The following is a 27,854-nucleotide window of genomic DNA, read 5'->3' as shown; positions in this document are numbered from 1 at the left end:
TCCAGATACTGCTTATTTATGATTTCTGAGGAGGGAGCCAGCGGGAGGCATATGTCTTTCGGAGAACACTAAAATCCGTGTCCAGAGGACTCGCAGGAGACTTCAGATATGGAGCTATCACATGCCAAGCTGTGGATAAGAAGAAATCAAATGTGCGAGTGAAGTTTATTTTTCGGATGTGGTGGCAACTTTGACAAAGATCAGAGACTTTGCTGCTCGTGTTCCTAATTGTTTGACTATCTGGAGACGGAGGGTGTGGTACCAAACTCCGACCTCATCTGCTGGTGAGAGAGCTCGTTCTTTGGCCACCAAATATCTTTTTCTACTTGGATCTCATTGGATGTGTTGATAAGACCTAGAGGAAGAGTTACCAGACTTCCCATGGATCCAAACATCCAGGGGTCTTTCCTGTTTAACAACAGCCTCAACCAGTTCCCCTCAGACATCAAGGCACCAGTGTGCCAGTACTCAATGCCCAACTCCTTCTACAAGCTCAGCCCGGGCCTGAACAGCCAGCTGCAGCCAGGGACGCCTCATGGCATCAGTGACATCCTGAGCCGCTCCATGGTCGGGGTGGGCTCCTCGGGCACCGCCACCCTGCTGCCCGGATACTCCAGCATGGGGGGGTTCAGCCCCTCTGTCACCAGCACTTCCATGTACTACAATCGAGACTACAATTCCTCACTGGGCGGCTTCTCCAAACCCGGCGCTGAGTGCCCGATGAAGAGTCGCAGTGTAAACTGCTGGGCAGAAAGCAGCTGTGAGTGGAGAGGAGGGAGGCAGCAGTGCACCAACAGTGAGTCTAAATACTGCAGAGCGGGCTCAGCAGCAGCAGCAGCTCCTCAGCACTGTCATCACACTCTGATCTTCCACTTTAAAAATGGAAACATTATCCAGTAAATACACAAATTTCAGAATCAGATCTGTTATAAACTTGTTATCTATTGAGTTCAGACTCGAGGTTAGATTTTTGATATGACTAAAACTTTTTCTCTCTTTTTGTATTAAAACCTTGAAAATCCATTTATGTAACAATCTGTTGTTTATTAGAGGTTGTGCAGACTAAAGGAAAATACAAACAGATCTTTTAAAAACAATTTATTTAATAAACATGTCAAATATTCATTCAAAAGATTTCATTCAATTATGTAGATGATTGAAAAATTATGTTTCATTTAATTCACAAATGGAGACATTTTACTTCGGTTCAGTGTATAAACAACAAATACATGCAGTCTATGAGGGAAATATATATGTGGTCATTTTTTTCCCTGAGCAATGAGCCAAAATGCTGTGGCATTTCAGGCAGAAATTCAGTCCTGTGTCATACATCCGTTTCCTGTAATGTGTTTTTATTTTTTATTTTTTTCAGGCAGTGGTCCTCTTGGGGAGATGTCCAGCAGGAAAAAACACACCAGGCCGACATTTAGTGGACATCAGATATTTGCTCTGGAGAAAACTTTTGAGCAGACAAAGTATTTGGCAGGGCCAGAGAGAGCGAGACTGGCTTATTCTCTGGGAATGACTGAATCACAAGTCAAGGTAACGTCGCCAGAATCTGCTTACATTTGAGATGAGTGTAAATAAGATTTTTATTTTTGTGTGTGTTCGACAGTTCCACTGATATATATTCCTTGTGGTATATTTGTTTTTTATACCCAGTAGTGTTGACTTGTTTTGAAAGCTGCCACATAAAAAAAGCATACATGTCGTGTGTAAATTCAAGTGCAGCGATAGAAATCTGCAGATCATATACCAGCACATACTCACCCTCAAGCAGAAATGGGGACACAGATTATTTTTCCATACCTTTTCACGTAACACAATGCTTAAAAGAATACTCGATAAGCTGCAGGGCTCCGGTCTACAGGAGTTAGATGACAACTCCCCCGTGCGTTGTGTGTTTTCAGGTTTGGTTTCAGAACCGGCGCACCAAGTGGAGGAAGAAGAGCGCCTCTGAGCCCAGCTCCACACAGACCAACCACTCGGGGCCGGCCGGAGAGGCCTCGGAGAATGAGGTGGAGGACGAGGAGTACAACAAGCCTCTAGACCCCGACTCTGACGACGATAAGATCCGATTGCTGCTGCGCAAACACCGCAGGGCTTTCTCTGTCCTTCGCCTCGGGCCGCACCACATCTGATGCACTTCCTGCAGGCTATAGGCTACACAGGCACACACAGAGACACACGTACAGGCATAAAACTCTCTCAGCACATATGCATGCTGTAATAAATTTCAAACTAGTTTGCAATACGTTTAACTGCTGAGCTGTTTCGCATGATCGGAAAAGGCCCGACAAAAAACATTAAAAGGTCGAACTGACGCAGAGTCTTTAAAAAGTTACTGTAAAAAAATCGATATCTCTGACTTGTTACACAGTTACTTATGTCACAGAAAGTAACCTTAAGTTATTCCTGCACTCCAATTTTGAACAGCTGGGTCGTTTTCAGTTATGCGTATTTCAAAATAAAGCTCTTCTAAATCCTTGTGTGACTTGCATAATGCTGTCGAAATGCTTTAGTAAACTCTATATACCATAAAACACTAAGATCACAGAGCCTTCGCCCCTAAAGTAGACGCTAAAATTAAAAGGCAGTGTGAATTTTCTGAATTTACTTTTGAGTATAATTTCCAAGAACAAGGAGATTTTCCGTGATCGTTACAAAAAGGCCAGAGAAGAGAATGCGTGATCATATGACACGCATTCTAACGTATACGGTTTCCAACAAACTAGAAAGGTAGACTTTTTAAAAGTGGGGGTGGGGGTGTGGCCGGAACAATAAAAGGTAAGCAGACAGTGCTGACGTGCTGTAAAGTGTTTTAATCGTCTACAGTTTGTTTGCTTTAATTACATTTTAGCTTGAAGTTGGCTCAAATCCAGGTCTTTGACTTTGCTTTGTACTCATACTTACTTTTTAACCACACTGTAAAAATATCAAGGTGTATGATATAAAAAAAACATTACTGTGCACATTAAATTATAATTAATTATTTATCAGACATGTCTTTTTTTGTCTTTTGTAATGTGAAAAATCAAACTTAAATGTAGACAATTTGGGTCTTGAGTTATGCTGATGTGGTAGCTGGTTAAAGGGGCCAAAGCAAAGGCACAAAAGCTAAAGAAGGTCAAAGGTCAATTCTAGTGTGATTTACTAGTGTGGTGGGGCTTAATTGAAGACAATGACCTCTGCAACCCATTTCAACTTCAAATCAATACCAGCAGAGCAGCTTGGTCACCATTTAGGCTCAGTGACTTGAAGCTGGCTGTGGTTTATCCAGCTGACAGGATATAAGGTCTGATGACTGTGTCCGAACAAAAGCATGGGAACGCCGCTAAGACAATCACATTTTGCTTCAAAGAAAAGTCTGGAAAAAAGGTAGTTGTTCTTGCAAGTGTTAAGAAAGATGTGTTTTGGTCTGGCACACAAGTTCAGACTCCATGTGTGGGTGAGAGAATTCCTTCTCTGACCACCAAATTTCATTTTTCAATTGGAGCTTGTTCGCTGCGTTGCTAACCAGTCCGACCAGCTCCTCTCACACCTCAGTGTGCCAGTACAAAATACCCAACTCCTACATGCTCAGCCTCACATCAGTCACGTACACGAACAGTCAAAAATGTGATTGTTCTTATCTGAGTGTCAAAGTGACAGAGGTGGCTCCAAGTCTTTTATTCTGAAAAACATATTTTGGTCTCTGCTGTTACTGATATTATCTGTTTTTTTTGTTTTGTTGTTGTTGTTTATTCTGGACTTAAATCTGTATCTGAGTCCAACTGCTGCATCAACACAAAGTGAAAAAAGAAAGAATCCTGACTGTGATTCTCAGTCTGAAGCGCAGGTTTAATATTTCCTCAGTTTTAGCTGTCATTTTGCTCTTCTGACCCAAAGTAACCACAGTTTTTTTACAGGAACTAAATGCAATAACACACGCAGACACTAATGTAAAGCTTGTGTTACTTGGACAGGCTAAATTTGACATGATCTGACATTTTTTTAATGTGATCAACACAAAAGTATATATATACAAATATAAGTGAGAATATAGTTTACTTATAATATTTTTATAAGTCATTAGAGTCATAAAAAAAAGTAACTTGGTATACAGATAAGACAATAGATACCCTGTCAGGGTTAACTGCTCTCAGGAAATGAGGTCATTTACATAGTTTACAGCCTTTGCTTTCCCATAAGAGGCGTGACTTGATTGTAAACACAAAAAACAAAAGTGCAACAAAGGGTGATACTTTATTTACAAAAATGAAATATCACAAATGTAGTGTTTATAACCAGCTCCACTCCTGTGACAAAGCATTTATCACAAACAGACATTTGCGTTACTCTTTCTCGTTGCGATGAGGCTACAGTCACACTTTACAAACATCATGCCAAAGTTCTGAATCTGGGCATCAAAAAAGCATGAATATAGGAAAATGCTCTCCCATAAAACACCCAAAAAGCAACAAACACACTTTAAACAGAATCCATTAGTCAAAATTGTCAAAGCCTTGTTAACTCACACATGATATTACTACACTGGTACTGCAGTAAGAGACAAGGATCAAAGATAAATGCAATAATTCAAAAGCAAACAGCGCCCCCTCTGTTGAGTGTGGGTACACAGGTGTGATTATGCACAGGATTTTTTTTTTTTTAATTCAATTTATTTGATGCCAGGTAATCAAAACAGACGTTCTTCTTAACTACAGCTGTAGGTAAACACTACAGCATAACTACAGCGTGATTCTTTTTGGCAATGAAATACAGCTGACGCCGACCGCAGCAGGGTGAAGTCTGACCAGACATCCTGCATAGTAAACTGGAGGAGGACAGCTCAAATTAATCGGAGAAGAAATGCAAAGTCAAGGTAATAAAGCACTTGGTATAATGTGTATAATACAGCTCGGGAAATAAGAGAGATACACAAGTTCATTTTGGATGCTGCGGTAATCCATTCAGCTCTCACCACTGCTGCTAAAATGTTACCGGCCTTTTTTTCTTTTGCCTGTCTACTTTCATTTCATCATAACACCACTATTAAAAATCCAATCTGTCTTGGCTGGAGCTGATGTGTATGAAGTAGCAACCTGTATGAAAAAAGGAAGGAAATCTGTCACAAATCCTGTTTTATCAGCGGAGATCATCCACACATGACACCTGGAAGCAAAGACAGCTGTGCTTCCCTCGTCATTTAAAAAAATGCTATGGTGATGGCAAAGCAAAGATACATGTACTAAATAGAGCATAAAAAAACTAACTAAAAGCGTGCACACATGGCCACGAGGGTTTGATATTTCCCTTTTCAAGACACCACTACTACACAAAGTGTGGTTCATCATATACCCAGTACTCTCCTGAATCTTTTGTTAATTGTTGCTTAAGTTGGGTGTTTTAGAATATTTAAAAATGCCTTTAGTTAGGGCCAGTAAGAAATGAGTAAATTGACATTCATACAAAGTTTGGTTATTTTCGACACTGCCTGTAAAATGGACGGCATTGAAAAAACATGAAATACAATCAATTGAGCTAAAAATGATTTTTAAAATTCTTGATGTGTCTCATGAATGTGCAGCTGCAGGTAGGATTTGCAGGATTATCCCTGGTGACTCCGAGGTTTCGGGTAGAGGGGACTTATAAAAAATCCCAGAGGAAGCGGTGAATAGGAACAATTCTCAAAAACTCTTGACACGTCTTGATAAATCTGGGTTACATGATACAAGAGCTGTGGTCAGCAGTGTGTGGCAGGGAGCTTAGCTGAGGCTGAGTGAAACGCCGGCTTATTTTTGGTGGCTGATGGGACGGTTGTAGTGGAGAACAATCACACTGATCAGCCTCTGAGGATGCTGTGGTTACAGACCTGCAGCAGACAGAAACACACTTTGTAAATGAGCACTGAAAACCCTTTCTAATTGTTGTTCACACACACATTGTTGTGCACGCACACATTCACACAGCGAACACACTCTGGTGGCTACATCAGGGGCAACTCGGGGTTTAGCATCTCGGCCAAGGATACTTCAGCATGTGGACTGGAGGAGTCAGGGATCAATCTACCGACCAGTAGACGACCTGCTCCACCACCAGATCTTCAGCTACTGTTTAACCAGTGTGGATTACAGTGCAAATACAGGACACAGTGGATTCAGACATCTAAATGCTATTGTAAGAAAATCAAGTCTAAATTAGTGTACATAAGACTGACTGTCCTGCAAAAGCCATTTCTCAGGTCAATGAGGTAAGCAAGCAAGCAAGCAATTTATTTATCACAAAGTGCTGTACACTTGACATGCCAAACATGATACATTGAGCATGTTAAAAAAAATGAGAAAAATAGTAATAATAATATAAGATAAGTAATATATATATAAACACATTTAAAACAATAAAATCAGCACATTAGATTAAAACAATAAAATCAGGGTCAGACTGTGTCATAAGCCAAAGAGTAAAAATGAGTTTTAAGACGTGTTTTAAAAGTGGACAGTGAAGGGGCCTCTCTAATGTGCTGGGAAAGATTGTTCCACAGATTAGGAGCAGCAATAGAGAAGGCCCTGTCCCCTCTGAGCTTCCTCTTGGACCTGGGTACCTCCAGGAGCAGCTTGTCAGCTGACCTGAGAGACCTGGGGGGTGAGTAAGGATGCAGAAGCTCAGAGAGGTAAGTTGGGGCAAGACCATTTAAACATTTAAACACAAACATGAGAATTTTAAAGTGAACTCTAAGATATACAGGCAGCCAATGGAGTGAAGCCAGGACGGGAGTTATGTGCTCTCTTTTACGAGTTCTGGTTAAAAGTCGTGCAGCAGAATTTTGGACCAGCTGCAGACGAGAGAGAAGATGCTGACTAACTCCACAATATAGTGCATTACAGTAATCTAAACAACATGAAATAAAAGCATGGATTACCTTTTCAAGATGCGGCTGAGATAAAATAATAATGAGGTAAAATTAACTATGATTAACTATGATTTTTAGTATCATTTGAAATGTAAACGGTTACATAAAAGGCACACCTTGCAAGAGCTAAAATGTAGCCTCAAAGTACTAGTGGTAGGCTAAACCTTTCATATGCTTTGAAATGTCAAAAACAAAAAAGGTGATGGTTGTAGCCTCTTCAAGCACTCCCATTGTGTGGATCTCATCATTTTGAAGCTTTCTGAAGAAGGACAATCATGAAAAGGCAGTACTTCCTTAAAAAAATAAATTGAAATGGCAGCAAAACAAAATCATGGCCATAAAAATGCCAATATACTGCCCCGCACAATGAATGTGTCTCCAGCCAGCCATCCATGTGGTAATTAATGAAAAGCAGGCCAGCATTACACCTAATGTGTAGCCACAGTGACAGCAAAGAGGATTCAATAGACATAGATCAGCGAGAGTGCAGATCGCCTGCACTCCAACTACGATGTGCACAAAGGATCTCTTATGTCCCGCACGCATTACTCTTAGTTCATATCCCGACTCCACTGGGCCAGTAGGGTTATGGCTCTCCAGGGACCAGAGAAAGATTACTGTGCTCACTCTCTCACACTGAATCCATTCACTGGAATTACCACATCGACTCAGCTGCACTTGCACATGCAGTACAGAACACACACACACACACACACACACACACACACACACACACACACACACACACACACACACACACACAGTGAAACTTCTTACCATTTAGAAGTATCAGATGTGGTCATTTGTCTTCAGTGAGAAGGACAAGAACACAGGCTACAGAAGAAAAACAAAAAACATCAGAGTCAGTCCACATGGCTGATGTGCACAACACACTGCTTATGTAATCTGTTACCTTATGATCTCCCATACAGACATTAGGACCCATTGTGTTGTAAACAACACTCTTCTCACCATCGTCTCTCTGAAAAGAAGAATGAACTTGAAGATCATTTATATGTAAACATAACAAACAGATTCTTCTTAAATTATATTAAGTTAAATGTTGAGTATCACATTTGTGTGGGCTGGATTATGTTCATAGTGGATTTACATCACATTACATATTAAGGGTTATACAGTATGTGTGCACGAATGTAAAACCGTGTCCAGGTAAATATTTTTTTAAATTGGCAGTGTGAGTGAAGTGTCGTGTAGTATTAAAAAATCTGCGTGTCCTCTAACATCCTGTGTGCTGATTTATTTGTAAAAGTCTTAATTTTCTAGTAAAATCAGAAGAAAGTGACGTCCATGCTCTGCTTGCATGCTGTGCCAACGGTGTGTAAGACCAGCCAACATTTCTTTAGAACCAGAGCCCACTAACTTCAACTAACGACCATCTCCCACACAACACAGACTCCATCACAAACAAGACAAGAAAGAGAAGTATGCGAAGCCCGTTGTCTAATGACTTGTGATTTACAACTTCTTATGCAATGAAGATGTAGTTTTACACCAAAGTTAATCCTCAATTTCAAAATATGATCCAGAACAATCCCAAAAACTCAGGAGGACTTTTACAGACTTTGGCTCACAGACTTCTACAGGAAAAGAAGTCTTTTTGCAAACACAGGTATCACCATCTGTTAGCTAACATTAGCTTTCCTGCAAAAACAGACAAACTGCAAGCTACATATTGTAGCGAAACACTATCTTAAATAGATAATGCTAGCTAATTTTTTTAAACCCCTAGAACTGCTCTGGCTGATAAATTAACCCGTCACTATCAGCAAAGGTTTACGAACTAACCAGAGTCAGTGTCATGCAGCATAATTGGTTAACCTTAAAATGTTGCTAACTAATGCTACTGCTAAAACACATTGACTAGAAATGTTGGCTGGCTAGCTTGCCAAAGTGCTTCCTTAACACGTCATGCTAACTCACGTATTATATCAAATTGTGTTCTTGTCATCATGAAATGATGTGATTGTGCAAAGACTCACCCTGTGGATTAAATCTTGGGCTGTATGTGACATAAGGATGCGATCACACCAGGCAGGACAGCGAGTGTTCATGTACTGGGTTGGTTTAGCATGCTCTTCACTGTATGGGTAGCTGAGCACAAGACAAGAGGGGAACAAATTCTTAAAGCATGAAAAGTAAATGGCAGAAATTTGCAGCAAGTAGCAGAGTTACAGACCTTGGTGGAAACTTGATGTCCTCTTCCCTAATAACATCATGGAAGGCTGCAACTTCTTTGTCATACTTCAAAAGCTGAGCGACAGAAGCCATTATGGTTACAAATGACTACAAACGTCAACACATGAAAAACAAGCATGATGTGAGCGAGTGCAGATTTAACATGGGGGATAATTTGGGTTACTGCTACTAATGTTTCTCCCTTTTTGTGTTTACTGCGCTGTCATTTCTTTGAAGTATTCCTGCTGATGGAATCTAAAATCTAATCTAATCTAAAATCTCTGAAGACAGGTCAAACTAAGTTTCCCTTGAGTTTCTCAGTAGTGCAACTGATGATATCTTTATGGGTGAAAGGTGAGCTTGTGTTCTTACTGCTCTGCCATTGTCCTCTCTGAAAACCGCCTGGTGCAGGTAGGCGAAAAGCTTCTCCTCAATTCGAAGCAGAACCTAGAGGTGAAAAGGAGGCAGAGAAAGTAACTTTTGAAGCAGATAATTCTGCCTTTTCTTTTTTTAAACGAGATTCTCTCGTTTCAATCACCTGGTGGTCGTTATCCTTTTCTTCATATATGATTCTCTGCACTTCGTTACTGCTGTCCTTCTTCACCATCTGCACATCGGCAGCAGTGGACAAATCCTGGTCAAAAAACACAAACGAGAGGGTTTATGTCAAAATTACAGACTGGTACATGATTGCAACACTTGAACTTTGGGGAAAATGAATGCTCTTGCATACCTGGACCAGACTAAGTGTATCCAGACGGAAGTTGAAATCTCCAAACACAAAGAAAGGCAGCACAGTTTGCCGACTGTCTGATATCCTGGAAAAATAAAAATACTACCTTAAGCCATAACACAGGGTTTTAATTCTTAATCCCAATGTACTTTGTATGTGTTGATTCTGTTAAAATGCTAATTCACTGGATAAGAGGAGCTACATGATAGCACATTTTGAATATTATGTTTTCATACAGTAGCGTGCAGCTGCTAGTCTCACCTGCTGATGACATATCTGAGAGCGTTATTGCGGTTGGCTGAGTAAATGGAAGGACTGGAGTTGCAGGCAATGAGGTTAGAGGCATCATGGAACAGGTGGACATTTACCAGGTCTAGACCTCTGTGAAAACACCCCCGACACACACAGGCAAAAGAAGGTGAGTTGTGGCAGATGGAGGGGAAAAAAACAGGAAACAATCCGATAACTCCAAAGCCTGACATCAGATAGGTGTGTATGTGAGTCTGTGTGTGAAATAACAGGTGTCTTTACAGGAGCTTTCTTATCAATGAGCACACTTGGGTTAATGTTCAGTCTACAAACAAGTGCAGTTCACTGGCTCCTTTTCTTAGGCTGTCACCAGAAAGCAATTAATGAGCATCTCACAAATGAGCTGTGTTGACTCACAGTATGATGCTGTGGTACATTAGATTTTGAGCTCCTGTTGTTCCAGTCCCAAGGTAACAACACAGCAGAGCAAATACTGACTACTACTATGAAATTAAAACCCTGCTCACCATCCTATAACATGCCGAGTCTAAGCTCCCAACAGAGCACCACATTAAATTAATTATTTATATTCTGTGAGTGTAACCAGTGAAGTAAAGAGGACATTTTTGTCAAAACAAAACCCAGAAGATATTAATAACTGGATGATAAGAAACCACAAGGTCATCGGAGCAGCTGAATGTGAGCCTCACTGTTTGTTTTATATCAGCTTTGATAGATCAAAGTAGGTTTTAAATGTCCTCTTAGATGTTTACTGAGTAAAATTTTATTTGCTTGTCTTCAAGGAACTACAATATTTGACCTTCAGTTTACTGAGGGATGCCGAAGCATGCTTTAAAAACAAGTATGACATAGTGGCTAACAGTTGCTTTAACTCCAGCAGTTATGGTTCCATATTGTAGGAGCTTAAACATACTGATACCAAATACTGTAAAAGATGGACAAAGCCAATGTGGACATACCAAATATGATTTAATAACATTTTTTTTTAATTATTATCAAAGGTTAGGTCCTATCAGTGAAATGTATACCCAGCCCTCTGATGTGATGTCTTATCTGAACATTGACCCATGGGACATTTTTTTATTTATTTAACTTTGACAGTCAGTCAAGGACTTTGGGCTCATAACAATCTTTTACGCTGCTTTTCCAATCTTTTAAAAACAGGCTACATATTTGTTCCCAAGGGTGTTTTTATTGTCAATGTATTTTTCCAAAAACGTCACCAAACAGCCACACATGAAAGTGTGTTCAACCCTGCTGGTGCATCACGGTGAAGGTGAGTGTTTGTTACGTACTGGTTGTGTATAATCCAGCGGGTCCTCATGAAGCCCTTTCTGGACCACTTGAACTGCAACAGAGGAAAAACTGGAGTGAGTCACTAAACAGCAGTGAGCTGTGTCTTTAAAGGGCTAAATTGATAATTATTGATTCTTGCACATAATTTGTCTCATCACCCTGTCAGAGCAGGCAGACGGCCCCCCGAAAGCCCCAGTAGACTCATTTGTCCCAACATCTCCTTTGGCCCATGTTTGCCCCTCCCGACAGGCATACCCAGATGCACAGTCATGCATACATACTCACATCAGGCCAGAAATTCTTTGGGAATTTTTCTTTCTCCACGGTGGTGACCCTGTCCAGAGAGCCCATATACCTGTTCTTTTCCAGCACTGCTTTAAAATTCTTAACTGTGAGAGGCAGAGCCAAGGAGGTGACATGTAAAAGAGTGAGAAAACATGCAAACAGCAATCAATAAACTGGTGTTAACCTCATCAGAGGGGCATACATGATGAGCAAATCTATAAGCGGGCCATTAGACTGTGTTCGGCGAACAACAATCGTTTCGGGCCACGCAGCGAGTGGCAGCTTCGGGATGTTTATGGTCCTTCCATAAGCTTTTCTGAGGAGCTTTTTCACATCTAACGTGACTGGACTATGCAACAGCAAAATAGCCGCTCCACTTTAAATTCGAGTTCTTTGCAAATAGGAGACGTAGCCTTCAAACTGCCAGCACAGTTTGCCAGAGAAATGTCCAACAATTAAACACCGACAAGGATTTTGCAACAGCACAACCGACTGCACCAAAGGAGGGAGGATTCTATCAAAACAATGCATTGAGTAATAACCATTGGTGCGTTCCAACACGTTGTTTGGAAAATAAACTAAATTTAGCACAACATGATGAATGATGAAATAGGAAATCCATGTAAGCGTTGTGTTTTTTTTACCATGAAAGTCATACTGTTGTATATTTTTCAGTGTCTTGTGGATGAAGTACATGCTCCCCAAAGCCTGTGGATAGAAAAGATATAGCAGTTACAATCAGTTTTAGGTAAACCACTTCAAAAAAATCATAGTGAAACTGGACTTTTAATCGTTCTGCAGAGGCTTTTGGTTTCATTGATCCTCTTCAAAGAAAGCAAGAACACATGGTATGCTTTGTGCATTGGGAATGTATGACACAGTGCATTGTTACTCTCCAAAGAGATGGCAAACTTTAAGTAATAAAGTATTTCCAAGAGGACGTATAACTGCACAGCACATCCACGCGCTGCTTCTGAGACACGCACACTTCAGTACCCAATCATCCCTGACGTGGGGCTGACCATTTTTAATGTACTAACTGCCTGCTCCACTGATCTGATTAATCGCGGCCCGTGAAATCAATAAAGACAGAAAATTAAAACCATTTAAAAGGTATTAAGCAGTGAGCCCGCTGTCTGCCAACACCGCTGCTGCAAACTGGGAGCTGAAGAAAAATCAGCCGGCACTCAAGAGGGCTCAGGGCGTGACAGACCGCGGTGACAGACACCCCCCAAACACACACACACACAAATCCAGCCGCTACATGAGAAATTTCTCCCTGAAGAATTCATTTATCTTCAGTGCCAAAGTTGTCCACAATAAATAAAATTAGATATGTCTCCGTGTTTGTCTGCGAACTGCAGTTGGTGACCAACTTGTCTGAATGAAGATTTAAGCAATGAGTTATTTAACCGAGTCTGAAATTGTCCTTAACTTGTATAGCAGCTTGTAGACTCAGGAAGGAAGTCAGATCCCACTGAAGTTATGTTGGCACTTTTTTCACAAAATTGGGACATTAGAAATGTACTCTAACAATTCATAAAACACGAGATGGCCAACCCTTTTCGCTTTGTTTATGCTAGATTAGTAACAATGTTATATACTGTAAAGTATGTGCACACACGTCGGCGCACACAGAGGCACATTTCCCTCCTCGTTTTCCTCCACATACTCTGCCAAACACCTATCTTCATCAATCAGGTTTGTGCACAGTTTAATAAAAAAATATTGACTTACAAGTGATTTTTTATCAAAACACCATTTGTACTGGGAATTCATGCAAGTCTTCCCCCTCTGCTTCTGCAACCCCTCTGAAAAGAGAACCCACCACCCCTCCCCAAATTCTCTCATGGCCGTATAACTGATGATCGCAGCCAAGGGGAAACAAATTGAAAATCAATGCAGGTGGCACCGACGAAATGAGAATGAGGCATTAGGTGGGGTGGGGTGGCTGCAACCCTCCCAGGGCAAACAGCGGGGGGTGCAAACACTCAAGTGCAGAGGAAACTTAGTCCCGGCTGTCTTCTGCCCCCAACACACTTTATTTATTGTGTACAAATAGGCTGGGATCAATAGTTTTAATCTAGAGTTAAATGTATTGACTTTGGCCTGTCTCTACTCTCACCTGGCCATTGAGTTTCCCCTTTTTTACTTCACGCACCTTCAGTCTACAGATGCAGCCATTGACCCCTACTGTCAAATGTTCAGCGTGAGGGTATCACCTGGGAGGAGTGTGGGTTAATACTTTAAAAAACACTCTACTGTGCAAAAGTCTTGAGCTGACTGTCCTTTCTTTCCGTTTTGCTAAGAAAGCGGGAAAAAGGCACTGCGATTTATTGAAAAATGTGCAAACATGCATGGAAAAAACAGGTTGAACAATTCAAACAGCTTGAAAGTGAATATTTGGTGTGAGCGCCTCTATTCTTCAGTACAGCCTGAACTCTCTTAGACAAGCTTTCTTGTGTTTTTTTTTTTTTTTAGGTAGTTTTCAGGAATAGTTTTTCAGGCTTCTTGAAGGACATTCAAAGCTCTTCTTTGGATGTTGGCTGCCTTTTGTTTTGCTCTCTGTCAAGATGATCTCACACTGCTTCAGTAATGCAGAAGCCCAAAATCTGTCCAATACCACTGGCCAAAATGCAGTTCCAGCCTCCCCCTGGTTTACAGATGCAGTAGACACTCACTGTCGTTCTTCTCTCCTGACCTCTGTACATACTGACATATCCATTTGAAGCAAGGTAAGGTCTTTACCTTACAATATATGGGCTTTGAGGCAACTCTTGTTGTGATTTAGAGCTATATAAATAACATTAAATGATTTGACTTTCAGATGCTATTGATCTGCTGTATATAGATTTTTTGCCTGACTCTTCAGTTTCCTCTCTACAAAGTATGCCGAGACATGTTTTTGGCTCATAGCTTTTTCGGACTCAACTTGTTGATACAAAAATAGAAACAAATAGTAGGATTGCAACAGGCTGCTAGTAACAAAGTGCCTAAAGTTACAATTTAAAACTGGTTCTTTGCTAAGCTGTCCATAACACGGGCTTATCCCTTGAATTTCATGGCTTTTTAAAATCTTGAATGATTCATAGGCGAGTGTTAAGAAGCGTAACAAAAAAACAAAACAAAAACATTGCCCTGACTGGCCTGAAAATAAGCAAAAAAGCAGCCAGTGGTTAAAGAAAAACTTTAAAAGCTCGTCAGAAAACCTGGGGAACTATTGCTCAAACAACTTTTAAAAAATTACAAGAAAGTCTGGTTCCTCGAAAGTGAAATAAAAAAAATGAGGGGTGAGTCACAACTTTTGCACTTCCAGCTAGGGGCAAAATTTCTAGGAAACTAATACTGTTGAACCAGTTAAGAGCCACTGTGAACTTTAAGAAATCATTTTCATTACTTTCTAAGAAAGATATTAAAAACTTGTTTGTATTACATGAGGACAATAAAAACGAAGGTGCATACAGAAAACGTCTTTCATAAAAGGTGTGGACGATGAGGCTTAATCTGTGACTGAACAGCATTCCAGCGAAAGACCAAGGATTCAGCTCATGACATTAAGAAATGCCGGGAGCAGCATGAGATTTAACAGACCTGTCTTTAAGAGCACCTCCTCTCCCTGTGCTCATATTGCGCAACAGCTTTAGCGCTGTTTTGTGCTTCATCTTTGAGATCAATGTCACTTACACAAGGCTGTTGTTTTGCACATCTAACATTCTACAGTGAACTGAAAACTGACTCCAGCTAGGAAGTACTACTATAGTATGTTCAGATTTCAGCAGATTTTATTTGCAATGTCCTGATCTTTAACATGATGATCAGAATAACAGTTAGACTCACAGAAAAGTCTGTTTGGGCAGTCTGTGGCAACCAGTGTTGGTCAAGTTACTTGAAAATAGTAATTAGTTAATAATGACTAAGTACTTGTCCAAGAAAGCAATCCTGTTACTTTACTGGTTACTTATTTTCAATAGTAATTAGTTACTTTATTACTTAGTTACTTTTAAAAAACATGACACACAACCTGAATATGTAATAACACAATAGACCTTTTCACCCTAATTCTATTTTTTCTGCATAATCCATCATGTAAAATTGAATCAAATGAAAAAGTCTCTTTTAAAGATTGTTTTAATCCTTTAATTTCATGCACATTGCATCAAGCAAAAATGCAATTATATGCAACTGTCTTTAACATTTAAACCTATTTTCTGCATATTGCAGCATAGACACTAAAATAATGTTTTGTGTTTACACTCACACTTTTAAATAGATGCCAGTAAAACACAGCAAAAAATAAATAAAATCAAAGATTGCAATGCAATCTGGAGTCAGTAAGCACGTTTTTTGTTTCACTGTGTTGCGTCACTCTCAGAAACTTCTGATTTTCCCCAGCAGAGTGCATTGAATGCATCCACTTATCATTGTGCATTAACATGTAAGAGAACTCCATCTAGTGGAAACACACAGCAACTACTCTGTATGAAACGTTTTTGTGTTTCTTACCGTGAAGCTATCTTCTACTTTGAACTGGTTGTCCACATAAATGCAAGACCTGTCAAAGTCTTTCATTTCTTCACTGGACTCGAGGGTCCTGGTAACAGCAGAGCAAAAAAGTATGATCACTGCACTGGAGGTTTCTTTGTATACAGATCTAACGAACTAAGAGTCTTCTGACTACAACTATACAACCATCAATTAATGTTATGTTTTTAAATAAAGATGTAATGACTTGACTGGTTCTCGCTTCTTGAATGACATCAAACCGTAGATGGTTTTCATTTTTTTGACACATTATAAGGAACTGTTTAATTGACAACAATGAATCAATGGAAATGGCGAAATGCATTATAATCAGCATATTAATCCTACCAGAAGAAGTTTTCTGCATGGCCCATGTTTAACATGTAGTCCTTTCCTCCAACCTCCTGGAAGTGCAGGGCAATGAACTGTGGCTTGTAGCTCTGGATAGTCTGTTATAAAGCAAAGCAAACAGTCTCAGTGCAACGTACATGCTTACACTAAAGAGCACTGAGGGGTGTAGAAGGTCAATAATGATTGTTACAGGATGAAGGCAACTGTCCTTTAGAGAAGGGCTGGTAATGCTATCAGTTTAAGTACTGGATTGCACCGATGACGCACATGCATGCACACGGCTGAGTTGTAGTTCCTTCCGTAAATCTATGTAACCACATCAGACTGACTTCATGAAACCATATGTCTCTCACATCTCTTACTGCCTATCCCTCTTCATCTGCTATACATCATCATCCTCACATGTCGCTGCTTGAAGGATGTAATTTCTTAACATAAAACCTCTTCGAAACATTAGCGTTTTCCACAGAATGTTCCTGCAAATGTTTCATAATATAATCCAGTTTAAAAAATTTAAGATTTCTCTCTAGGGAAGACTCTTAATTTGAAATACAAGATACACAAAGTATGTCCAATGTGTGGGCAATGCAAATCAATCAGCACATCTTAAATATTTGACCATTCAGTTTGTCTCGATTGGTCTTTTAATTGTGATTTTTGAATTTCAACACTACATCTATGAATGGAGGCCAGGTGAAGGTTTACTATTACTGACTATCGGTGTTAGTCCTTCTGCAGATATGTTATCAGTATTTACAACTGTATAATAGAACAGTGGACAGAACCAACACAGGTTTCGCTTCCTAGAAGTGGCCATACTCCCCACAAAAAAACCCCCAAAAACATGAAATATCACATTCTGAAATCTGTAATATTATTATTGCAACATGCAGAAGCTCAGCTTACCTTGTACAGTTGTTTTAACCATTCACTTTGAATTTCACCGACCTATGAAATGTAAAAACATACAAACAAACATATATATATATATAATTTGGGCTCAGATCAACACATTTTTTCAGTACATCTGGAAATCAGAATTTTTTTCATAGGTTTTTTATTTGTAGGTGTCAAAAATGGACAATATTTACTTTCCCGTTTTCATCATCTATGAGAACATGATGTCCCTATTTAAATTTCACAGATCGTGAGGCTAAAGGCAGCAGAGGTTAACCAATTTGCAGTGAAGAAGAAGAAACTCATAACACTGACAACACAATAGATATTTAATTCATGTTTTTTCCTTTTAAATGTTATTTTCTCCCTCACTTGCACAGATATAATCATATAACACTGCTATTGCAATGTCTCAATTATCACAGTGGCATGATAACAGTATTATTGTGGACAATTATGTATGTATGATATTATGATATTATTATGTAAGTATGATATCATCTGAAACAAATGTACAAAATATGTTCTCCTTCATTTCTGTCAAACAAAACTGTATGAAACGTTTCCAGCTGTTAGTATCGTGGTTGCTAGGCAACCTGGGCAGCGTGACAGAGGCTAGACCGTCCCATTTCACAAGCCTACAAGCCTCGCACTTCCGGCCTCAGCGGTCTTTGAGTACGTATTTTATGCCTGTTTTATTTTCTCTTTTTAAATATTTTTATGACTTGTAATCTTATGTTCAGCACTTTGTGAATCTGTCTTGAAAGGTGCTGTATAAATAAAAATTTATTTATTTATTTATTTATTTATTTACGCGGCCCTTGAGGACCGTTAAGGCTGCAGACCCTGAATTGGGATACAGCCTGTCGCTACCCGATCCGTACCAGAAACCCGATCGGTACCCCGCATGCGCAAATCTTACGTCACTTCCTCTCTTTGCCAACATTGCGACATTCAATATATTTGAATGATACGGTTAGCGCCCAGTTAGCACCTAGCATTTCTCAACAGCTCTGCCTCCTTTTCGACTACCGGGACATTTAAACAATGGATAATCCGTATACAAACAAATTCATGCTTTTCTCCTCAACAGAGAGCATTCCCCGATTGAACAACAGCGCCGTAAAATAAGAAGAATGGCGCCTAATTACAGAGTTAATAATACAGACTTTGTAATGTGTCATGTAAAGATTCATGAGCCAGATGAAGTGTTTACTGACAATTGACAGTGATAGCGGTTAGAGCAGGGCGATATAGCCAAAAATATTTATCACGATATATATATGAAAATTTGCGATAACGATATAACTGACGATATAATTGATGGGAGACAAAATACAACTCCACAACATTACTAGCGCAAAAAGACAACCTTCCATTTATTTTCACTTAAACAAGAAGCTGGTTTTTATGTACATTAAAGCTTTATAAAAATGTAACAGTGCAAATGCAAATTCCTTGCTGAAAGTTTAACCAAAAGGCATTTCCAGTAGAAATAGGCTGACATATACTGAGCATAACCATGTATAATATCCACTGAAGTTAAAAAGAGGTGCTTTGCAACATTAAACTGCAGTGTGCAGTACATATTTTTCAGACCATAAGGTGCACGGGATTATAAGGAACATTAAGCGAATCAAAGCAGTCAGATAAATCAAACTTTATTCAACTCATTCTTCTTGCTTCCTCCACTTCTGTACCATTGATTCATTAATGTTGAATTCTTTGGCAGCTGCTCTATTCCCATGTTGTTGCAGTATAACTAACCTCGTATCGTGGATGGATCATCTCAGTTGTTATCCTGACTGAAGTTTGGTCCGTTTACAGCATCCTGCCATGCGATTGCATTTGTCTCTAACCATGAGGAACCTTCACGTTAACTTTTATAAGTGGAAAAGTGTTAGTGTTCGTCCTCCAGCTTCACTGTTTATGTTATGCTAACATAGCTGTGTCGCTAGCGATCACGTAGCACATCATTATATACCAGCTAGCCCAACTTCAGTAACCCTACAAACGTCACTGCTGTTTAGTTTCCTGTCTTCATTTATGTTGGAAGTGATAGCAGAGCTGTACGTTTGAATTTTTTCAGAAATCTCTCAGTCAGAACATGCTATATCATGCTTAGGTAACTAGCGAAACTAGCGAGCTAACTTCCGCTAGCTTCCTGCTAACTTCTAACTCTGTTAAATGTAATAAGTTTTGTTTTCATGGATGCCTGGAAGTTAAACTTTATAGTTACACCTGGTAAAGCAGCAATGCTGATTGTTTTATTAAAGATGAAAGAATTTAGACAGTTTTTAACTCTCAGTGATGCTGCAGTGTTGTTTGACCTGAAGCATACAGAGTTTAGGACCCAGATTACTCCCAGATTTAAGAGCATCTTAGTCCGACAAATATGACAATAACGACGGCCGCTTGCATGTTCTGCAAAAAATGTGCTTTGTTGTGTATCTGACGGACAAACACCAAACCAGTTCCACATCACGGAAGTTGCACCATTTTTACAAACCAATTCTGGTTCATCTGTTTCACTCAACAATCGGCCATGTGCGTATGAAAACAAAGGCACTGCGCATGCGCGTTTTACTCCCATTCTATCGCGATATTTCATTTTCCTATCGTTGCCTAACATTATACCGGTATTACCGTGAACGGTATAATATGGCCCAGCCCTAATAGCGGACATCATCATCATTATTCCAATCAATCCTCTCCACACAGACAAGCATAAACACACTCAACTATCACTAAATCAAATTTAACACACGTTTGTAATGACGCTAATTCAGTTTACAATAGGGTTCATTCGCTTGGTGAGCAGGTGGCAGTATCCTCGTACACTGGGGAGTAAACTGCCATTAAACGAACAGAAGAAGAAAACCCCTGTACGGATCGGGTAGACCCGATTTGTACGGTCCGACTGTGCACAGTTTTTTTTTCGTTTTTGTCTACATTATACTGAAATGTTTCATTATTGGAAACATTTTAAGAGATACTTGTTATTCTTAACATCTTAACAGGTACTCTGACCCGTAACTATCGTAAAACGCTTCGACCGAAAGTAGACACCGTTCGCGCATGCGGGGTACCGATCGGGTTTCCGGTACGGATCGGGTAGTGACACAGTCGGGTTATTGTCTCCCCAGAAACATTTCCGTTGTGTTTTGTGTGCTTTTGCAGCATTTTTCTTTTTGCAGGTGTTTTTCTTTTTGCAGGTGTTTTTCTTTTTGCAGCATTTTTCTTTTTGCAGGTGTTTTTCTTTTTGCAGCATTTTTCTTTTTGCAAGTGTTTTCTGAAGTTGCATTCCATTTGGCCTCTCAGGGCCACCGTATCATTCCCCTGCGTCATGACCCAATCTGGGCTGTCAGACAGATGGCCTCACATTTGACTGTAGAATACTTTTGCATACAGTAGAGTTCATTGCTCAATCACTGCAAGTCCCCCAACAACCTCTGGCTGCAAAAGAATCCCAAATCATCATCCCTCCACCGCCGTGCATGACAACTTGTATGAGGTCTTTGCTGATACGCTGTGTTTGGTTTTTGTCAAATGCGGAGCTGTGGATGGCGAAACATCTTCATTTTGGTCTGGTCTTTCTTAAGGACATTGGTTGAGAAATCTTGTGGTTTGATGAGATGCAAATTTGCAAACCAAAGTTGTGCTGCCATGTTTTTGTCAGAGAGGTTTTCTCCTGGCAACACAAACAAACCGTACTTGTTCAGTCTTTTTTTAATTGTACTGTCATGAATTTTAACATTTAACATTCTAACTGAGGCTTGTAGAATCTGAAACCTAAGAATCTTAGGTTTTTATTTGCAATTTCATTGCATTTCATTTCAAGATCATGGCTGGTGTCTTTCTGTCTTTGTTAACATATGCCAGAACATCTTCTTTTATAAAGGTGCTCACACTTGCTGATGATCAGTTAATCAAGTTCATTTAGTTAGCAGCACCTGGCAGCTACTTCCCTACTTAATTGCTATGGAAGCAGTAAGGGTACACTTAATTTTAAATATACTGCTTTACATTTTGCAGTCAAGAAAATGTCACAGACTTCTGTTAGAATAAACTAATTATTTATTTTATACAATTATTTTTTCTTTATTTTACTGCTATGTATGACTCTAACAGGGCACTTGGTTCACAATAGTTTATATTTCATGTGCCAGATTAGTCGTACAGTCCATGGCCTGATCTATCTAGCATATAAGGTGTGTGTTATATGTTTTTTTTTAAACCCATTGACTTAATGTTGCAAATGCTCATTTCATCGTCCTATGAAAAAACAATTATGCCCGAAAGATTGCGATTATTGATCAAATATGATACTGAGTGAAAGAAAGAAAGATATATGGACAATCTCTCTAGGGGACAACAGAAGTCCCCTACAGAGAAATGTATGGAAACATGCACAGAGCTACAAGTGCAAATTGAAGTAAAAAAATAAGTGACTAGTAAATGTGACAGAAATGGTCAAATTCTTTTTAATGCTTAAGAGTTACATAACTTGCAGCTTCAAATATTCCACCTAATTCTTACATGGAGTCCATAAATGATGATCAAATGATGATGTATTTTTGCTCATTTATGCTGCCCAACAGAAGGGACATAAGGACAGAAGTAGAAACCTCAGATTAATGCAAAACAAAGAAAAGCTTCTGTATTTAAAATTGCACTGCCATATCAGCTAATGGATAATCAGCTCAAATGGAAGTCAGGAAGTCATCTCAAACTCTGAGCAGGTTAACATAAACATTAGGGATTTCCTGGAAACATTATCCTGTGCCATGTACAAGTACAGCTGCACCTGTTGCAGTCCAGCCAACATCAGCTTGTCATCTATGAAGGTCTGTGTCTTTTTTCATAGACAGTTGATATTCAGGTTTAATAGTAAAATGTTACTCAAAAAAGTCAGCAGATAAGCCTTATACACAGCTAAAGAAGCCAAACAGGTTCAGTGCTTCCAGGTTTAGAAAAGCAGGCAGATATTTTAGATGCTACATGTGAGGTGCTGTACCCTGACAATACTGATCCACCCATCTCATCAAATAAAATTCTGTTTTCATCCCATGATTTTGTTGTTGCTGTTTAAGGTCATGTTTTGTTAACTTGTATAGCTAGTAGCTGGTACTACCAGGTAAAACAGTTGTTTCTTTTGCCACAATCTTCAGTCTTGTAGTTCATCAATTGATACCAACTTTGATCATGTACTTTCTTACAGTGACACTACTGGATTTACAGCCCAGAGTAGGCGCAGAGTAATATGCAGTCTCCTGCAAGGCCATTTTTTTCCCTAGCACCTGAGAAATGACTTTGCATAGTGCATTTGCATGCCAGGGATAACAGCGACTCAGCCATTGTGACCGATAGGACTCCTCTCACGTCAGCCTTGCTCCAAACACTCTGTCCACCAGCTGTAATAGATTTGCATTTAGTTGACATACTTTTAATTTATACTTTCTATAGACGTGACAACGTTAAAAACTGGATGAGGCAAACTTACAACAACCAGTTGGACACTTTATTTTTTCTTTCTGACCAGAGCAATAAGCAAACTGTCAGACAGCAGGCATAGTAGAAATTAAACTCTTTTCTTTGTCTATTGTTGTAATCTGCACTGCAGCACTTGTGTGAAGCTGTGGTCTTTTTAAATGTGCTATAGAAATACATTTTGATTGATTGATTGATTGATTGATTGATTGATTGATTGATTGATTGATTGATTGATTGATTGATTGAATTAAACAGGCTGATTAAGTTGATTGGTCTTGTCACAGAGTGGTGACCACATCCCGTCCTATGTCAGCAGGGAATGACTGAAAATGAAGGCATTTGTTTTTATACAAGGGAAAATATATAAATAAGTATATATTTAGTCATTACACAAGCTCAGTAATAAACATGGTAGCCAAGATGGCAGTAAATATCGGTGAGAGTTTAATGTCTCATATGCTGAGCTGCTCTAACAGGACACTCAGCCAGCCCAGAACTGCAAAGGAAAAGGATTTACTCTGTCTTGTGCTGCAGGTCCTGCTCTCACCCAAAAGTTGGGTGAATAATTTAGGAATGTTTGTTTATAGAAATGAGAGGGCTTAACTTAAGTAAGTGGAAAAGTTCAAGTCCACCGCGGAAGATATTCATCTGTTTACATATCTCCCACAATGGGACCTGACATGTTTTCATTGGAGCAAGGTCTGGCAACCGGAAACGGGTCCTGAGCCAAATTTCCATGAGTCTAAGAGCTCTCCTCCCTGAAAGTTAAGCAAAGCCGAGGTAAAACAGAGAAAGAGCTGGAGCCCGTTGGGACAGTTAAATTACAGTTTAAATTATTTAATCTTGTGTTTAAAATGGTAGTTTTACTGTATGTTTTTGGACACATGCAAAAAAGTGAGACTGGGCTGTTACAGACTCATAGAGCTACCATGGCGCTCTAAATCTCCGCAGTTTTACAAGGCTGCTATAAACTGACTACTGAATACAAAACAAACACACTTTCCCAGTAGTGACATCATAAGCACTGATTTTACACCTGGGATTGATGAGAAATAGTATGGTTGCAATCTGAGAGGCAGCAACTTCATTACCCTCATAGAGGATCTGGAGGACTCCTGCAAAGGCACAGCTACCTTTGCAGACTGAGAGGATGCCAAGGATGTTAACTCAAATGAGTTAACATCCTTGGCAATAAATCAACTTCTGCACTAAATCTGTTATAAACTTTATGTAACCTGCAATCCTCTATTAAACCTTTGCTGACCTTAGTTTACTTTGGAATGAGTTATGCCCAACACTCAATGCAACTTGATGTTTTGTTCTGTGAATTATGCACTGCATTGTGTATGCATCTGTGTGTATGGAGATCATTAGGTTTGTACATGTGTGTGCACAGATGCTGAGCTGATCATTATCAAACAGCATCAAAAGTTTACAAAGTTTTCCAGCATGTAAATTGCACAGTATTGTGTTGGTGGTGGTGTTTTTGTTTTTTCTCGTTCACCTGTTTACACTGCACTCTTGTTGTTTATTTTATTTTTTATAGGAAAAGGGCAATTTGTTACTTCATGTCAACATGACGAGGGTTAAAGAGGTCTATTCACTATTTATTATCAGTATGAATGTATAATTGAATTGCAAGCATAACTGTAAACGAAAAAAAAAAAAACACTTCTGAATGACAACATTTATTTGACCTGTGTGTTGTTATTGTTCATGTCTGGGTGTTGCAGACAGGTTCAGAAGGATTTGGTAAACGGTAAAAGGACTGGTTCTTATAGGACTGGTAGATATAACTACTTTATCTGAGCACTCAAAGTAGCTTCCCTCATTAAGAAAAGCACGCTCTTTCTATCTAAAATTCACACCCCGATGGATGTATCGGAGAGCAAATTGAGGTTAGCGTCTTGCCAAGGATGCTTGGCATGCAAACTGGAATTGAACCACCACCTTTCACGATTTGTAGGTGACCTGCTCTACCACCTGAGGTGCAGCCACCCGTTCCAGTCTGGCACGTGACGCGTCCAACAGGTAGCTTGTCTAATTATGAGTCAACTTTGACTGTTTCCTTTTAATTAACAGTATCTGCTGCTGACAGCTGACAAGGAAACATTGCTTGGTAACTTGAAAGCGTCTCATTACGAGGCAAATGTATGTCAATTACCGAAAAGCCCCAACAACAAACAAAAAAAACATAAAGCACCAGAAGAGCTCAGCTCACTGCTTACATCCTTATACCTATGATGTAAGCTAGCAATGTAGCCGATTCAATATTTAAAAAACAAAAAAACTTGCCTCCTACCCTACACCCTCCTACCGGCTTACTTAAGCCTATTAGCGTTTATATAATCCTCTGACTGTACCTTAAGTATGGTGTGACTTTAATTGTGATGCCGTTCTACTTACATTGTCAAAGAGTGAGCCGACGTTTGCGGTGACAAGCAGCACACCGGTGAACGTTTCCATGTTAACGACGCGAGCAGTCCCGAGGAAACTCCGTAGTAGCAGCAGCAGCGTCGCCAGTGATGCTTATGCAGGCCTGCGATCAACTCTGCAGGAGCTTACCGAGGCTTATAATGTGTGTGAGTGTCTGAGAGAGAATCTGAGTCGCGACTAGCAGCTATCCCTCACGGACGCCTTCCCGCTTCTGGTCCAAATCGTTTGCTGATAGCGGGCTTCGGTGTCGCACGGTTAACGTACGCCTGCAGAGAGGCGCTCGTCTTCATCATCGTCGTGGAGTCAGGGAGCAGGTAACAAGTTTGTGTAACTGCCCGTTCAGACGTGTGGATTTCCGCCTCCTCGGGATTAATTGGACTAGTAGGTTCTTAAGGGCTTCTTAAGCTGCCTGGACTGGGCATCTGTTGCTGACAAACCCTCGGAGAGCCTTCTGAAAGCGGGCGGTGTTGCGTTATGAACTCCTGGCGCTCCGCCCATTTGCTCCGATCGCTGCTGGTTTGCTGTATTCAATAAAATACAGTACAAGTTTATCAGTGATAAGCCAACCAGCACTCAATAATAAAATCACCTGGAGGTAATCTCACAGCATTTGAATGTCACAGAAACCTTTACATACATACATACATGACTTGCTGTACAAAACAGCTAGCTTTTACCGCAACCACTCCTGAACCACACTAAGCATTACATTATTACAACAATGCTTTGTGAGGTGTTATAACCTAACATGTAATTTATAGACCACATAAAGTTTTTGTTGTTGAAAAAAAAAGACCTGAAAGGATTTTAAACTCGCAAATCAGCGTACCACAGTCTCGTTGTCTAAAGACACAAAACAGGAAGTTAGTGATCTTCTCCCTGTGTAGCACTTCTTTTCACTTGGGGCAGGTTGCTTTTCTTCAGCGCACAATCAAATTATATAACAGGTACATCTTGCCTTAATCTCACTTCCCCTTAGCTGTATGAGCAGTGATTATACCCTGCTGCTATCACCATTAACTACACTGTAATGTGCAGTCCTGTGCCAACAGATGCATGACTTCCACTTTAGTCATTTTTCTTTAGAAAACCCGCCTTCTCCAGTATCTTTTCATCACCACAGCAGCATAACAACATTTCCCCATCCTTAGTTTCCAGTGGAGCCAGAAGCTATAAAAGACTTATTTGGAGTCGATGGATGTATGCCATGTGGCAGGGTTGGACTCTGGCACTCCGTAATGTTGTTAGTGAGCTACTCAACCAAGGCATGGGTTACACAATCGAAAGCCGCTGTCTGCTTCCTCTTTCTCCTCCTCCTCCAAGCACTGTGTGCTTTATTTACCCGCATCAACGAATCCACTTGAAGCTATCGCAATCAAATGGTTTGGAAGGACGCCTCATTGAAAGGAGGAAGAAGTGGTTTATTGCAGCCATGGATTCTTGGATGAGGCAGTGCAGTATGAAAGTTTTCAGACCTTGTGGTTGTTGTTCATCTCTGTCTCACTTCCACAGTGCGTCTTTGTCCTGTCTTCCTCCCCTCATGGCAGATGGCTGTCCTCCCCTAAGCCTTGTCCTGCTAGAGGTTTCTTCCTGTTAAAAGGGGGATTTTCATTCCCACTGACACCAAGTTCTTCTTTTTAAGGGGGCACAATGTAAAGTGCTTTGAGGCGACTGTTGTGGTGATTTATAAATAAAACTGAACTGTCAAGTTTTCCACATTTTGTCAAGTTCCAATAATCTCAAATTCGATTCTGTCCTCCTGGTGCCAACCAGCATTTTACTGCACAGCTTCTGCTGCTCTTCTTCACAGGTATCTTTAACCTTTGCCCTTTTCAGTTCTCCATCCGTATGAAAGAGCTTGAATTCGTAAACAATGTAGCCACACATGTTCTAATGATTAGTTTCTACCCAAGCGATTAAAATGTAAACAATATAAACTTTATCATAAATAGCAATACTGCAATAAATTCTTATTCTTTAAAAAAGGGCAACCAAATGGTACGAGGAAGCAAATAGTCAACTATGAAAAATGAATTGAATATAAGGTCTCCATGTAGTTGGTAAGAATAACTGAATAATTAAATTATAGGTTGATTGGCCTTGTAGAGCCAATCAGCTTCATAAGTCTAGACCCAGAAATAGCTGATGTTTATCGTCTTTCCATCAATCTACACCCATGAGATCAAGATGTTTTGATTTTTTTATGCATTCAAAATTCTTATTCAATCTACTTTAAAACAGGTCTGTCTTTTGTTTTATCCCCTATATCAGCACTTCTAAGAATAAATGCTTTAGTCATTTGGACGCATATCATGAGCAGGTATCAGACTAAAAGTGAGCTTATGACATCTGACTCTACTGTGTGCTGAAACTCAGCAAATATTTGCCCCCTTCCTGGTTTATTCTTTGCATAATTGTCAGTTACATGTGTCAGACTGTCAAAAAAATATTTAATGTGGGACAATTATAATGACAAAACACACA

At 39.8% G+C, this 27,854-nt stretch overlaps 2 protein-coding genes across 2 annotated transcripts; one reads left to right on the top strand and one right to left on the bottom strand.

Moving 5' to 3' along the window:
• The first annotated feature begins 24 nt into the window (after window positions 1–24).
• nkx6.3 (NK6 homeobox 3) lies at window positions 25–2,972 on the top strand. Its single transcript, XM_004544278.2, has 3 exons — window positions 25–796; window positions 1,373–1,542; window positions 1,911–2,972. The coding sequence occupies exons 1-3, from the start codon at window positions 382–384 to the stop codon at window positions 2,139–2,141; spliced, it is 816 nt and encodes a 271-aa protein (XP_004544335.1). The 5' UTR covers window positions 25–381; the 3' UTR covers window positions 2,142–2,972.
• Window positions 2,973–4,226: 1,254 nt separating this feature from the next.
• On the bottom strand, window positions 4,227–25,875 carry inpp5l (inositol polyphosphate-5-phosphatase L). The gene is made up of 16 exons (XM_004544277.6): window positions 25,341–25,875; window positions 17,451–17,492; window positions 16,542–16,642; window positions 16,176–16,263; window positions 12,317–12,380; window positions 11,673–11,776; window positions 11,387–11,439; window positions 10,083–10,202; window positions 9,822–9,906; window positions 9,627–9,722; window positions 9,461–9,535; window positions 9,090–9,163; window positions 8,893–9,004; window positions 7,806–7,874; window positions 7,670–7,726; window positions 4,227–5,854 (listed from the first exon to the last, which is right to left on the bottom strand). Exons 1-15 carry the CDS (start codon window positions 25,398–25,400, stop codon window positions 7,682–7,684), a joined length of 1,188 nt encoding a protein of 395 aa, XP_004544334.1. The 5' UTR covers window positions 25,401–25,875; the 3' UTR covers window positions 4,227–5,854; window positions 7,670–7,681.
• Window positions 25,876–27,854: the final 1,979 nt, after the last annotated feature.

This window comes from Maylandia zebra, linkage group LG12 (genome assembly GCF_041146795.1).
Source record: "Maylandia zebra isolate NMK-2024a linkage group LG12, Mzebra_GT3a, whole genome shotgun sequence".
Taxonomy (NCBI): domain Eukaryota; kingdom Metazoa; phylum Chordata; class Actinopteri; order Cichliformes; family Cichlidae; genus Maylandia; species Maylandia zebra.
The sequence above is the reverse complement of the archived record's forward strand: the minus strand, read 5'-3'. Positions and strand labels throughout refer to the sequence as shown.